Raw genomic sequence first — 16141 nt, forward strand, 5'->3', positions numbered from 1 at the left:
CTATATATTCTATGGGGACCCCCAATTTTAAGCCCCCCCCCAATACCCCAATTTAGGAACCCCCCAATATTAAACTTCCCCCACATTCCCCAATTTAGGGCACCCCAATTTTAACCCCCCCATTCCATATATTCAATGTGGACCCCCACTTTTTAGCTCCCCCCATTTAGAGGACCCCAATTTCCAGCCCCCCCCATACCCCAATTTAGAGCACCCCAATTTTAACCCCCCCCCCATTCCATATATTCAATGGGAACCCCCCCCCCACTTCCCAGCCCCCATACCCCAATTTGGGGTCCCCCACTTCCAATCCCCCCCATTCCTTATATTCAATGGGGACCCCCAAATTTGAGCCCCCCCCCCCTTCCATGTATTCAATGGGGACCCCAATCTCCAGCCCCCCCCCCCCCCAATTTAGGGACCCCCCCAATATTAAACTTCCCCCATATTCCCCAATTTAGGGCACCCCAATTTTAAGCCACCCCCGTTCCATATATTCAATGGGGACCCCCACGTTTTAGCTCCCCCCGTACCCCAATTTAGGGCACCCCAATTTTGCCCCCCTATTCCATCTATTCAATGGGAACCCCCCAATTGTGAGACCCCCCCTGAATACCCCAATGTAGGGACCCCCCCCAATTCTGAGCACCCCCCCATATCCCAGTTTGGGGGTCCCCCACTTTCAATCCCCCTCATTCCATATAATGGTGGGGTCCCCCAAACTTGAGCCACCCCCTCCAGTTTCGGGGTCCCCCCCCTTAGAGCACAACACACGTCCCCGACTTCACCCCCCCCCCGGGGGCGCTATTGGGGTCCAGATCCGGGGGGAGGCTCCCGGGGGGTCCCCAAACGTTGAGCTCCCCGAACACCCCGGTTTCGATCAGCTCCTCCTGCCAGGGGATGGGGACGGTCCCGGTGGCGAAGGTCGCCCCGAAATCCGCGTCCCCCCCGTCCAGTTCCACCCCCCGCACCGTCGAGAACGCCCCCACGTCCCCCAGGTCCTTGGCGTAAACCCGGCGGGGGTCCGGGACGAACGGGGGGGGCACCAAACCTGGGGGGACATGCAAAATTGGGGGGTCCCCTAAGTCCCCCGTGCAGGGCCCCAAATCATCTCTTGAGCACCCAATGGTCAGTGAAGACCCCAACTCTTGAGCACCCAAAATCCAATGGAGACCCCAACTCTTGAGCACCCAACGCCCATTGGAGACCCCAACTCTTGAGCACCCAACAACCATTGGGACCCAACTCTTGAGCACCCAATGGTCAATGAAGACCCCAACTCTTGAGCACCCAACACCCATTGGGACCCAACTCTTGAGAACCCAAAATCCATTGGAGACCCCAACTCTTGAGCACCCAACAACCATTGGGACCCAACTCTTGAGCACCCAACGCCCAATGGGACCCAACTCTTGAGCACCCAATGGTCAATGAAGACCCCAACTCCTGAGCACCCAACATCCAATGGACACCCCAACTCTTGAGCACCCAACGCCCATTGGAGACCCCAACTCTTGAGCACCCAATGCCCATTGGAGACCCCAACTCTTGAGCACCCAGCGCTCATTGGGACCCAACTCTTGAGAACCCAAAATCCAATGGAGACCCCAACTCTTGAGCACCCAACACCCATTGGAGACCCAACTCTTGAGCACCCAACATCCAATGGAGACCCCATCTCTTGAGCACCCAACACCCATTGTACACCCCATCTCTTGAGCACCCAACACCCATTGTACACCCCATCTCTTGAGCACCCAACGCCCATTGGGACCCAACTCTTGAGCACCCAATGGTCAATGAAGACCCCAACTCCTGAGCACCCAACATCCAATGGACACCCCAACTCTTGAGCACCCAACGCCCATTGGAGACCCCAACTCTTGAGCACCCAATGCCCATTGGAGACCCCAACTCTTGAGCACCCAGCGCTCATTGGGACCCAACTCTTGAGAACCCAAAATCCAATGGAGACCCCAACTCTTGAGCACCCAACACCCATTGGAGACCCAACTCTTGAGCACCCAACATCCAATGGAGACCCCATCTCTTGAGCACCCAACACCCATTGTACACCCCATCTCTTGAGCACCCAACACCCATTGTACACCCCATCTCTTGAGCACCCAACGCCCATTGGGACCCAACTCTTGAGCACCCAATGGTCAATGAAGACCCCAACTCTTGAGCACCCAACGCTCATTGGGACCCAACTCTTGAGCACCCATTGTCCATTGGAGACCCCAACTCTTGAGCACCCAATGGTCAATGAAGACCCCAACTCTTGAGCACCTAATGCCCATTGGAGACCCCAACTCCTGAACACCCAACGCTCATTGAGACCCAACTCTTGAGCACCCAACGGTCAATGAAGACCCCAACTCTTGAGCACCCAACGCTCATTGGGACCCAACTCTTGAGCACCCAATGGTCAATGAAGACCCCAACTCTTGAGCACCCAACGCTCATTGGGACCCAACTCTTGAGCACCCAATGGTCATCGTAGACCCCATTGTTGAGCACCCAGCGCCCATTGGGACCCAACTCTTGAGCACCCAATGGTCAATGAAGACCCCAGCTCTTGAGCACCCAACGCTCATTGGGACCCCAACTCTTGAGCACCCAATGGTCAATGAAGACCCATCTCTTGGCCACCCAACACCCATTGGAGACCCCATCTCTTGATCACCCAAAGGTCATCGTAGACCCCATTGTTGAGCACCCAGCGCCCATTGGGACCCAACTCTTGAGCACCCACCGCCCATTGGACCCCCCTCACCCTCCCACCCCGTCCCCCCCGTTGGTCCCCGGGGTGGCGTTACCGGCCTCCAGCCTCCCCCAGTTGACGGCCCCGAACACGGGGTGGGCCTTGAGCTGGGCGCAGTCGTGGCCGCGGAAGCCGAGCCGGTCGCCGGGGTCCTTGGCCAGGAGCCCCTCGCACGCCGCCCGCGCCGCCGGGCCCACCCGCTCCGAGTAGGCGACGGCGTCGTGGAGGATGCGCCGCGTCACCTCCTTGTTCTCCACCTGCCGTTTGGGGGGTTCCTGGAGGGTCTTGGGGGTTCTAGAAGGTTCTTGGGGTCTCCTTGGGGGTTCTTGGGGGTTCTAGAAGGGTCTTGAGGGGGTTCTTGGGGGGTTTTGAGGGGGTTCTTGGGGGTTCTGGAAGGTTCTTGGGGGTTCTTTAAGGGTCTTGAGGGGGTTCTTGGGGGTTTGAGGTGGTTCTTGGGGGTTCTGGAAGGTTCTTGGGGGTTCTTTAAGGGTCTTGAGGGGGTTCTTGGGGGTTCTTTAAGGGTCTTGAGGGGGTTCTTGGGGGGCTTTGAGGTGGTTCTTGGGGGTTCTGGAAGGTTCTTGGGGGTTCTTTAAGGGTCTTGAGGGGGTTCTTGGGGGTTCTTTAAGGGTCTTGAGGGGGTTCTTGGGGGGCTTTGAGGTGGTTCTTGGGGGTTCTGGAAGGTTCTTGGGGGTTCTAGAAGGTTCTTGGGGTCTCCTTGGGGTTCTTGGGGGTTCTTTAAGGGTCTTGAGGGGGTTCTTGGGGGGTTTTGAGGTGGTTCTTGGGGGTTCTGGAAGGTTCTTGGGGGTTCTTTAAGGGTCTTGAGGGGGTTCTTGGGGGGCTTTGAGGTGGTTCTTGGGGGTTCCGGAAGGTTCTTGGGGGTTCTAGAAGGTTCTTGGGGTCTCCTTGGGGTTCTTGGGGGTTCTAGAAGGGTCTTGGGGGGTTTTGAGGGGGTTCTTGGGGGGGGTTGAGGTGGTTCTTGGGGGTTCTGGAAGGTTCTTGGGGTCTCCTTGGGGTTCTTGGGCGTTCTAGAAGGATCTTGATGGGGTTCTTGGGGGGTTTCGAGGTGGTTCCTGGGGTTTCTAGAAGGTTCTTGGGGAGTCTTGAGGTGGATTTTGGAGGTTCTAGAAGGTTCTTGGGAGTTCCCCGGAGGTTCTTGGGGGGTTTTAGGGGTTCTTGGAGTTACTGGGGGTTACTGGGATGATACTTGGGGAGTCCCTGGAGGTTACTGGAGTTACTGGGAGGTACTGGGGGTTACTGGGGGTTACTGGGAGGTACTGGATCCACTTACTGGGGTTACTGGGAGGTACTGGGGGTTACTGGGGGTTACTGGGATGATACTTGGGGAGTCCCTGGGGGTTACTGGGGGTTACTGGGAGTTACTGGGAGGTACTGGGAGTCCCTGGAGGTTACTGGGAGGTACTGAATCCACTTACTGGGGTTACTGGGAGGTACTGGGGGTTACTGGGATGATACTTGGGGAGTCTCTGGGGGTTACTGGGAGTTACTGGGAGGCACTGGGATGATACTTGGGGAGTACCTGGGGGTTACTGGAGTTACTGGGGGTTACTGGGAAGTACTGGGATGATATGTGGGGAGTCCCTAAGGGATACTGGGGGTTACTGGGGGTTACTGGGGTTACTGGGACCTTCTCCCCCCGCCGCCGGAAGGGGCCCTTGGCCTCCAGCATCTCGTAGAGCGTCACCCCCAGCGTGAAGTAATCGACGGCCCAATCGTATTCCTCGTCCTTCAGCACCTCGGGCGCCATGAACCCTGCGGGGACCCAGGCGTCCGGGAGGGACCCAGGTGTTCGGGAGGGACCCAGGAGTTCGGGGTGACCCAGGTGTCCAGGAGGGACCCAGGAGTTCAGGAGGGGACCCAGGAGTTTGGGGGGACCCAGGTGTCTGGGAGGGACCCAGGCGTCCGGGGGGAATACCAGGTTTCCAGAAGGACCCAGGTGTCCAGGGGACCCAGGAGTTCGGGAGGGACCCAGGAGTTCAGGGGGAGGACCCAGGTGTTCAGGAGGGGACCCAGGCGTCCGGGGGGGACCCGGGTGACCAGGGTGTCCCCCATGTCCCCTACCCGGGGTCCCGGCGTAGCCGCGGGTTTTGTTCTGTCCGTCCTTGAGCTCCACGGCCAGACCCATGTCAGACAGACGGACGTGGCCTGTGGCACCAGTATCCACCAGTAACCACCAGTAACTCCTGTGTACCTCCATGTCCTTCTATAGCCTTCTCTGTCCCTCCATGTCCCCCTGTCCCCATATCCATGTGTCCCCATATCCCCACATCCCCCGTCCCCCTGTCCCCATATCCCCATATTCCCTTGTCCCCATGTCCCCCTGTCCCCATATCCCCCTGTCCCCATATCCCCATGTCCCCATATCCCCATGTCCCATTGTCCCCATGTCCCCATATCCCCATGTCCCATTGTCCCCATGTCCCTGTCCCCATGTCCCCATATGTCCTGTCCCCCTGTCCCCATATCCCCCTGTCCCCCTGTCCCCATATCCCCCTGTCCCACTGTCCCCATATCCCCATGTCCCATTGTCCCCATGTTGCCTTGTCCCCATATCCCCCTGTCCCCATGTCCCCATGTCCCCATGTCCCCATGTCCCATTGTCCCCATGTCACCCTGTCCCCATGTCCCTGTCCCCATGTCCCCATATGTCCTGTCCCCCTGTCCCCATATCCCCATATCCCCCTGTCCCCACATCCCCATGTCCCATTGTCCCCATGTCCCATTGTCCCCATGTCCCCACATCCCCATAACCCCATATCCCCCATCCCCACAATGTCCCCACAATGTCCCCATATCCCCCATCCCCACAATGTCCCCATAATGTCCCCATATCCCCCTGTCCCCATATCCCCCTGTCCCCCTATCCCCATCTCCCCACATCCCCCCATCCCCACAATGTCCCCATATCCCCCATCCCCACAATGTCCCCACAATGTCCCCGTGTCCCCAGCGTCACCGGCGTCGTCCAGCAGGACGTTCTCTGGTTTCAGGTCCCGGTAGATGATCCGGTGCTGGTGCAGATGCTCCAAACCCAGCAGGATTTGTGCCGCGTAGAACACGGCGCGCGGCTCCGCGAACCCGGGGTTCTCCTCGTCCACGTTGTAGATGTGGTACCTGACACGCCAACAACACGCTGAGGACACGCTAGGGACCTGGGGACACTTGGGGACACTTGGGGACACGTTGGGGACACTTGGGGACATTACGACTTGGGGGTACTCAAGGGGTGGCCTCGTCCTCGTGGCCTCAATGTGGCATCTGGACACGCTAAGGACATGATAAGGACTTGGGGACACATTGGGGACCCCTTGGGGACACCTTGGGGACACATTGGGGACACTTGGGGAGATCACGACTTGGAGGGAACCCAAGGGGTGGCCTCATCCTCGTGGTCTCAATGTGGCATCTGGACATGCTAAGGACATGACAAGGACTTGGGGACACATTGGGGACCCCTTGGGGACACATTGGGGACACTTGGGGACATTACGACTTGGGGGGGGACTCAAGGGGTGGCCTCATCCTCATGGTCTCAATGTGGCATCTGGACACGCTAAGGACATGATAAGGACACGCTAAGGACACGCCAGGACTTGGGGACACCTGGGGACACTTGGGGACCCGTTGGGGACACTTGGGGACATCATGACTTGGGGGGACTCAAGGGGTGTCCTCGTCCTCGTGGCCTCAATGCAACATCTGGACATGCTAAGGACATGATAAGGACTTGGGGACACATTGGGGACCCCTTGGGGACACGTTGGGGACACTTGGGGACATTACGACTTGGGGGGGACTCAAGGGGTGGCCTCATCCTCATGGTCTCAATGTGGCATCTGGACACGCTAAGGACATGATAAGGACTTGGGGACACCTGGGGACACATTGGGGACACATTGGGGACACGTTGGGGACATCATGACTTGGGGGGAACCCAAGGGGTGGCCTCATCCTCGTGGCCTCAATGTGGCATCTGGACACGCTAAGGACATGATAAGGACTTGGGGACACATTGGGGACACATTGGGGACCCCTTGGGGACACCTTGGGGACACTTGGGGACATCACGACTTGGAGGGAACCCAAGGGGTGGCCTCGTCCTCGTGGTCTCAATGTGGCATCTGGACACGCTAAGGACATGATAAGGACCTGGGGACACATTGGGGACACATTGGGGACACCTCGGGGACACCTTGGGGACACATTGGGGACACTTGGGGACATCATGACTTGGGGGGAACCCAAGGGGTGGCCTCGTCCTCATGGTCTCAATGTGGCATCTGGACACGCTAAGGACATGATAAGGACTTGGGGACAACTGGGGACCCCTTGGGGACCCCTTGGGGACCCTCGGGGGCACATTGGGGACATGTCAGGGACACTCGGGGACACTTGGGGACACATTGGAGACATGTCAGGGATATGTTAGGGACACATTGGGGACACGTCAGGGACACTTGGGGATACATTGGGGTCATTTGGGGACACGTTGGGGACACACATATGACACATCGGGGACACTTGGGGACACGTCAGGAGCACACATGTGACACATCAGGGTCACTTGGGGACACTTGGGGACCCTCAGAGACACATGGGGACCATATCGGGGCTACATTGGGGACCTGTTGGGGACCCCTGGGGACCATTGGGGACAGTTGGGACCACATCAGGGGCACACATGACACATTGGGGACCTTTAAGGACACGTTGGGGACCCTTGGGGATTCATTGGGGTCACTTGGGGACCCTCAAGGACACATTGGGGATGCACTTGTGACACATCGGGAACCCCTGGGGACCCTTGGGCCACTTGGGGACACATTGGGGACACACATGTGACACATCGGGGTCACTTGGGGACACATTGGGGACACACATGTGACACATCGGGGTCACTTGGGGACACCTGGGGACCCTCAGAGACATATTGGGATCATATTGGGGCCACATTGGGGACCCTTGGAGACCCCTGGGGATCCCTGGGGACCCTTGGGGACATCTGGGGACCCTTGGGGACAGTTGGGGACACATTGGGGACACATTAGGGACACACATGTGACACATCGGGGTCCCTTGGGGACACCTGGGGACCCTCAGAGACACATTGGGACCATATTGGGGCCACAATGGGGACCTGTTGGGGACCCTTGGGGACCCCTGGAGATCCCTGGGGACCCTTGGGGACAGTTGGGGACACATTGGGGACACTGGGGACACATCAGGGACACACATGTGACACATCAGGGTCCCTTGGGGACATCTGGGAACCCTCAGAGACACATTGGGACCATATTGGGGCCACATCGGTGACCTGTTGGGGACCCTTGGGGAACCCTGGGGACCCTTGGGGACACATTTGGGACCCTTGGGGACAGTTGGGGACACCTGGGGACACTGGGGACACATCAGGGACACACATGTGACACATCGGGGTCACTTGGGGACACCTGGGGACCATCAGAGACACATTGGGACCATATTGGGGCCACATCGGTGACCTGTTGGGGACCCCTGGGGAACCCTGGGGACCCTTGGGGACACATTTGGGACCCTTGGGGACAGTTGGGGACACCTGGGGACACTTGGGGACACATCAGGGACACACATGTGACACATCGGGGTCACTTGGGGACACCTGGGGACCATCAGAGACACATTGGGACCATATTGGGGCCACATCGGTGACCTGTTGGGGACCCCTGGGGAACCCTGGGGACCCTTGGGGACACATTTGGGACCCTTGGGGACACTGGGGACAGCCGGTGGCACGGACCTGAGGTCCCCGCCGTTCATGAGCGTCATGACCAGGCAGAGGTCGCTCTTGGTCTGGAAGGCGCAGGCCAGCGAGACGATGAAGCGGCTGTGGACACGGGCCAGGATGCGCTTCTCCACCAGCGCCGCCTGCGCCGGGACACACGGTGACACGGCACGGTGACACGGACACGGCACGGTGACACGGACACGGCACGGTGACACGGCACGGTGACACGGGACGGTGACACGGACACGGCACGGTGACACGGCACGGTGACACGGACACGGCACGGTGACACGGCACGGTGACACGGCACGGTGACACGGACACGGCACGGTGACACGGCACGGTGACACGGCACGGTGACACGGGACGGTGACACGGGACGGACACGCGACGGTGTGATGGTGACACGGGGCGGACACGGACACGGGACGGTGACACGGCACGGTGACACGGGACGGTGACACGGCACAGTGACACGGACACGGCACGGTGACACGGCACGGTGACACGGACACGGCACGGTGACACGGACACGGGACGGTGACACGGGACGGTGACACGGGACGGTGACACGGGACGGACACGGACACGGCACGGTGACACGGACACGGGACGGTGACACGGCACGGTGACACGGCACGGTGACACGGGACGGACACGGACACGGCACGGTGACACGGCACGGTGACACGGCACGGTGACACGGCACGGTGACACGGACACGGCACAGTGACATGGGACGGTGACACGGGACGGTGACACGGGACGGACATGGACACGGCACGGTGACACGGGACGGTGACACGGGATGGACACGGAAACGGCACGGTGACATCGGATGGACACGCGACGGTGACACGGGATGGACACAGACACGGCACGGTGACACGGGGCGGTGACACGTCACAGTGACACGGGACGGACACGGACACGGCACGGTGACACGGGGCGGTGACACGTCACGGTGACACGGGATGGTGACACGGACACGGCACGGTGACACGGGACGGTGACACGGGACGGTGACATGGGATGATGACACGGACATGGCACGGTGACACGGCACGGTGACACGGACACGGCACGGTGACATGGCACGGTGACACGGCACGGTGACACGGCATGGTGACACGGCACGGTGACACGGGACGGTGACACGGGACGGACACGCGACGGTGTGATGGTGACACGGGGCGGACACGGACACGGGACGGTGACACGGCACGGTGACACGGGACGGTGACACGGGACGGTGACACGGGACGGTGACACGGGACAGTGACACGGCACGGTGACACGGCACGGTGACACGGGATGGACACGGACACGGCACGGTGACACGGGACAGTGACACGGGATGGACACGCGACGGTTACACGGGATGGTGTGACGGTGACACGGGACGGTGACACGGCATGGTGACACGGGATGGACATGGACACGGCACGGTGACACCGGATGGACACGTGACAGTGACACAGGACGGACACGGACACGCGACGGTGACACGGGATGGACATGGACACGGCACGATGACACGGGATGGACATGGGACAGTGTGACAGTGACACGGGATGGACACGGTGACACGGGATGGACACGGGACGGTGTGACGGTGACACGGGATGGACACAGACACAGCACAGTGACACGGGACGGACACGGACATGGCACGGTGACACGGGATGGACACGGAGCGCGTGACAGTGACACAGGATGGACACGGGACCACGTGACAGCGATACAGGACAGGGACACGGACAGCGTGACAGCGACACGGGACGGGGACACAGGTGGGAGATGCCAAAGACAAGACCCGGGTGGGACACATCGCTGGGGACACGGCAAGGACACACCAGGGACATGGGGGGGACATAATGGGGGGACAGGGACAGGACGGGGGGACAGGGACACGAGGGACATGGGGAGGAGAACATGGCGGGGAGATGGATTTGGGGACTGATAAGTCAGAGGGACAGAGTTGGGGACATAAGAATCGATTTGGGGACATGGGGGTGGATTTGGGAGCAGATTTGGGGACATAGGGATGGATTTGGGGACACAGGGATGGATTTACAGCCCCAGGGCTGGATTCAGGGCCAGATTTGGGGACACAGGGCTGGATTTGGTACCAGATTTGGGGACACAGGGATGGATTTGGTACCAGATTTGGGGACACAGGGCTGGATTTGGGGACACAGGGCTGGATTTGGGGACACAGGGCTGGATTTGGGACCAGATTTGGGGACACAGGGCTGGATTTGGGGACACAGGGCTGGATTTGGGGACACAGGGCTGGATTTGGGACCAGATTTGGGGACACAGGGATGAATTTGGGGACCCAGGGATGGATTTGCAGCCTCAGGGATGGATTTGGGACCAGATTTGGGGACACAGGGATGGGTTTGGTGACACATGGATGGATTTGGGAGCAGATTTGGGGACCCAGGCATGAATTTGGGGACCCAGGGCTGGATTTGGGACCAGATTCGGGGACACAGGGCTGGATTTGGGACCAGATTTGGAGACACAGGGCTGGATTTGGGGACACATGGATGGATTTGGCGCCAGATTTGGGGACACAGGGCTGGATTTGGGACCAGATTTGGGGACACAGGGCTGGATTTGGGGACACAGGGCTGGATTTGGGACCAGATTCGGGGACACAGGGATGAATTTGGGGACACAGGTCTGGATTTGGGACCAGATATGGGGACACATGGATGGATTTGGGACCAGATTTGGGGACACAGGGCTGGATTTGGGCTCAGATTCAGGGACACAGGGATGGATTTGGGGACACATGGATGGATTTGGGACCAGATTTGGTGACACAGGGTTGGATTTGCAGCCTCAGGGCTGGATTTGGGACCAGATTCGGGGACCCAGGGCTGGATTTGGGACCAGATTTGGGGACACAGGGCTGGATTTGGGACCCCACGGACACCCCCCTCCCCGTCCCCGCGCGTCCCCGCGTCCCCACCTCGTATCCGCGCCGCTTCTTGAGCCTCTTCTTGTTGAGGCGCTTGTTGGCGTACATCTTGCCGGTGGCGCGGCGCTGGCAGGCGCACACCTCGCCGAAGCCGCCCTTGCCCAGCACGCGGAACTCGGCGAAGGCCTCGGCGCCCACCGGCTGCTCCTCCAGCCACTTGAACTGCACGAAGCGCCCGAACTCGGGGGACGCGCGGTACGGGCCCCACGCCGCCGCCTCCAGGTGCCGCAGCAGCTCGCGGCGCGCCAGCGAGAAGTCGTGGGGGGAGACGGCGTCGCCTGGGTGAGGGGGGGAGGTATCATGGCTGCCCTGGAGGTATCATGGCCACCATTGGGGTGTCATGGCCGCCCTGCAGGTATCATGGCCACCACTGGGCTGTCATGGCCGCACTGGAGGTATCATGGCCACCATTGGGGTGTCATGGCCACCCTGGAGGTATCATGGCCACCATTGGGGTGTCATGGCCACTCTGGAGGTATCATGGCCGCCCTGGAGGTATCATGGCCACCATTGGGGTGTCATGGCCACCACTGGGGTGTCATGGCCGCACTGGAGGTATCATGGCCACCACTGGGGTGTCATGGCCGCCCTGGAGGTCTCATGGCCGCCATTGTGGTGTCATGGCCACTCTGGAGGTATCATGGCCACCACTGGGGTGTCATGGCCACCCTGGAGGTATCATGGCCGCCATTGGGCCTCAAAGCGGCCATTTTGGCCTCATGGCCTCCCTGGAGGTATCATGGCCTCCCTGGAGGTGTCATGGCCGCCCTGGAGGTATCATGGCCACCACTGGGCTGTCATGGCCGCCCTGGAGGTATCATGGCCGCCCTGGAGGTATCATGGCCACCACTGGGGTGTCATGGCCGCCACCAGATTCCTCATGGCGGCCATTTTGGTCTCACGGCCGCCATTTTGGTCTCATGGCTGCCGGAAATATCATGGCCGCCATTGGGGTGTCATGGCTGCCATTTTGGTCTCATGGCCACCACTGGAACCATCATGGCCGCCATTTTGTTCTCACAGCCACCACAGAGTGTCATGGCTGCCATTTTGGCCTCATGGCAGCCATTTTGGCCTCATGGCCACCATGGAGTGTCGTGGCGGCCATTTTGTTCTCACGGCCTCCCTGGAGGTATCATGGCCGCCCTGGAGGTATCATGGCCGCCATGATGGGCGCGTCGCTCACCTGCGGGCGCGGTGGCGGCGGCGCTGAGGAAGCCGCAGTGCTGGGCCCCTCCCGGCGTGAAGAAGCGGCTGCGGATGGCGGCGGCCATGACACTCCGCTCCCCCTCCTCACAGCGCTCCAGCTCCTCCAGCTCCGCCCACAGCGCCCCGGCCGCAGCCAATCCCGGCTCCCCTTCCAGAAACCGCCGAAACAGCAGCTTCCCGATTGGCTGCTCCACGCACTGCCACCTGAAGGAAGTGTCCTCCCCAAGATGGCCGCCCCCACCCACGCCGCCATCTTGGGAACCGCCCCCCCCGCCGCCATTTTGGGTCCCCCCGACGCCATTTTGGGCCCCGCCACCGCCGCCATCTTGCCCCCCGACGCCGCCATTTTGAGCGCCCCCGACGCCATTTTGGGCCCCCCCGGCCAATCGGGCGCGCAGGGCCTGGCACTGGGAGATGTGGGGCAGGCGCAGGCGCTGCCGCCGGTCGCGGTTCGAGCCCCCGGCGCCGCCGCCGCCCCCCCGGGCCGACACGTAGGCCGAGTTGGCCACCACCGTCTCCAGGCCGCCGATGTCCATTCTGGGGGGGGGACACGGGGGAAATGGGGGGGTTGAGTGTCCGTGCGACACACGAGGGGGTTAATGGGGGTCTATGGGGCGGGGGGACCCTCGTGTAACACATGGGGGGGTGGGGGGACCCGTGTGGGATGCACGAGGAGGATCCAATAGGGGGACGCACGTGTGACCCAGGGGGTGGTGTGAGCAGCTTGGGGATGGGGGGGCTCCCGGATGCCTGGGTCCCTTTGTGGGGTGGGGGGTCCCAGACGTCTGGGTCCCCTGTGGGGTTTAAAGGAAGAGTGGGAGCTTCCCGGACGCCTGGGTCCCTTTTTGGGGGCGGTTCCCGGATGTCTGGGTCCTTTTAGGGGTGGGGCGTCCCGGACGCCTGGGTCCCCCGAGGTCAAGGGTCAGGGGGCTCCTGAATGCCTGAGACCCCTGTGGGGGGTTAAAGGGAGAGTGGGGGGTCCTGGACGCCTGGGTCTCTTGAAGGGGGCGGGGGGGGGTTCCCGGACACCTGGGTCCTTTTAGGGGTGGGTGGGGGAAAAGGGGGGGATTAACCCCAAGGTCATGGCTCTTAAAGGGCCAGCGCTATAATTAGCGGCCAAAGCGGCTTCTCGTGAATTAAGCGGCTTCGCACAAGTGACACCCCCCCCCCCGACCCCCCACTATCCCATAATGCACCGGGGTGGGGACACACACACACACACACACACCAGCGCCCCCTGTAGGATGAAAATGGGGCCGCAAAGGATTCTGGGAGAAAACACCACCCCCTCATCCTCCCCCCCCCCCCCCCCATCCCACGGGGCTTTGGAGCAAAATGGGGGGGAGGGACCCAGGCGTCCGGGTGAGCACAACACCCCCTCCACCCAGGGGACCCAGGCGTCCGGGGGATCCCACCCCTAAAGGGACCCAGGCGTCCGGGTGAGCACAACACCCCCTCCACCCAGGGGACCCAGGCGTCCGGGGGACCCCACCCCTAAAGGGACCCAGGCGTCCGGGTGAGCACAACACCCCCTCCACCCAGGGGACCCAGGCGTCCGGGGGACCCCACCCCTAAAGGGACCCAGGTGTCCGGGACCCCCCACTCCACCTTTAACCCCCAACAGGGGACACAGGCATCCGGGACCACCCACCACCAGGGGACCCAGGAGTCTGGGAACCACTCCTCTAAAGGGACCCAGGTGTCCGGGAGCCCCCTGACCCTTGACCCTGGGGGACCCAGGCGTCCGGGACCCCCCCACTCTCCCTTTAACCCTCAACAGGGGACCCAGGTGTCTGGGAGACCCCACCCTTAAAAGGACCCTGGTGTCTGGGACAAACCCTCGCAAAGGGACCCAGGCATCCGGGAGACCCCCATTCTTGACCCCAGGGGACCGAGATGTTCAGGACCCCCCAATCTAAAGGGATCCAGGTGTCCAGAAGACCCCTGATCCTTGACCCCAGGGGACCCAGGCGTCCGGGAGACCTCCACCCCTAAAAGGACCCTGGCATCCGGGACCCCGCACCCTAAAGGGACCCAGGCATCCGGGACACCCCCACTCTCCCTAACCCGCCCCCAGGGGACCCAGGCGTCCAGGAGACCCCACTCTCAAAGGGACCCAGGAGTCCGGGACCCCCCAAAGGGGACCCAGGCATCTGGGATCACCCACCCTAAAGGGACCCAGGCATCCGGGACCCCCCACTCTCCCTTTAACCCCCCAAAGGGGACCCAGGCATCTGGGACCCCCCACCCTAAAGGGACCCAGGCGTCAGGGAGCCCCCTGACCCTTGACCCCAGGGGACCGAGGCATCCGGGACCCCCCCCTCCCCAAGACAGGGACCCAGGCGTTCGGGGATCCCCCAACCCCCCCATCACCTGCTCGGCTCCGCTGTCCCCGGTGGGTCCCGGTGGCCCCGGGCCCGGATTAAGCCCCGCCCGGGATTAACCAAATCCCCCTGGGGGGGGCGGGACCGGGGGGGGGACCCAGGCGTCCGGGGAGCCCCCCCTCCATTCACCACAGGGGACCCAGGCGTCCGGGAACTCCCCCAACGGACTCAGGCGTCCGGGAACACCCCCCATTGACTCCGAGGGACCCAGGCGTCCGGGACCCCCCCCACATTGACTATGGGGGACCCAGGCGTCCGGGACTCCCCCACGTTGACTCCGGGGGACCCAAGCGTCCGGAGGACTCAGGCGTCCGAGGACCCCTCCCCACATCCACCATGGGGGACCCAGGCGTCCGGGACCCCCGACCTCCATTGCCTCCGAAGGATCCAGGTGTCCGGGATGTCACCCCTAAACTGTTCCCAGGGGACCCAGGAGTCCGGTCCCCCTTTCCCCTCCCTCCCCACTGTCCCCAGGGGACCCAGGCGTCCGGGGAGGGACCCAAGCGTCCGAGGGACCCAGGCGTCCGGGGGAAGGCGGGGGGGGTTTGGCTGGCGCTGCCCGGTGGGACGAGCCGTTACCGGGGAGCCCGGAGCGATCGGCCGGGAACGCCTGGGTCCCCCGGACGCCTGGGTCCCCCCCCCGGACGCTTGGGTGCCCCCCCCGAACTCCTGGGTCCCTCCTGAATTCCAGGGTCCCTTCAAACTTCTGTGATTCCTCCCGAACTCCTGGGTCCCTCCCGAACTCCTAGGTCCCCCCCCCGGACGCCTGGGTCCCCTGCGGGTGGAGGAACGGAGTGGGGGGGGGTGTCTCCCCACATCCTTGACCCCGAGTGAACTCCCCGGCTCCGCCCCCTCTTTAAGCCCCGCCCCAGGCGAGGAGTCCCCAGTGCTCCCAGTAACCGCCCAAGTGATCTCCGGTGCTCCCAGTAACGCCCCCAGCAGCCCTCAGTATCCCCCCCGTCCCCCCTTCCCCGAGCGGGCCCTTTAAGACCCCCCCCTTTCCAAAT

General features: G+C 61.9%; 1 protein-coding gene across 4 annotated transcripts; it reads right to left on the reverse strand.

Moving 5' to 3' along the window:
- Nucleotides 1-597: 597 nt before the first annotated feature.
- LOC135576895 (rhodopsin kinase GRK1-like) lies at nt 598-16052 on the reverse strand. Of its 4 annotated transcripts, XM_065044189.1 has the most exons (9): nt 15124-16046; nt 12728-13287; nt 11533-11819; nt 8562-8689; nt 5742-5899; nt 4847-4930; nt 4413-4537; nt 2823-3024; nt 599-1051 (listed from the first exon to the last, which is right to left on the reverse strand). In XM_065044189.1, exons 2-9 carry the CDS (start codon nt 13284-13286, stop codon nt 759-761), a joined length of 1836 nt encoding a protein of 611 aa, XP_064900261.1. In that variant the 5' UTR covers nt 13287; nt 15124-16046; the 3' UTR covers nt 599-758. The 4 variants fall into 4 exon arrangements, 3 of the variants coding, with proteins under 3 accessions (XP_064900262.1, XP_064900261.1, XP_064900263.1); XM_065044190.1 differs by lacking the exon at nt 15124-16046 and having other exon boundaries at nt 598-1051; nt 12728-13513; XM_065044191.1 differs by lacking the exons at nt 8562-8689; nt 15124-16046 and having other exon boundaries at nt 601-1051; nt 12728-13511.
- Between the last annotated feature and the right edge of the window lie 89 nt (nt 16053-16141).

The sequence above is a fragment of the Columba livia genome, chromosome 33, assembly GCF_036013475.1.
Source record: "Columba livia isolate bColLiv1 breed racing homer chromosome 33, bColLiv1.pat.W.v2, whole genome shotgun sequence".
Classification (NCBI taxonomy): Eukaryota; Metazoa; Chordata; class Aves; order Columbiformes; family Columbidae; genus Columba; species Columba livia.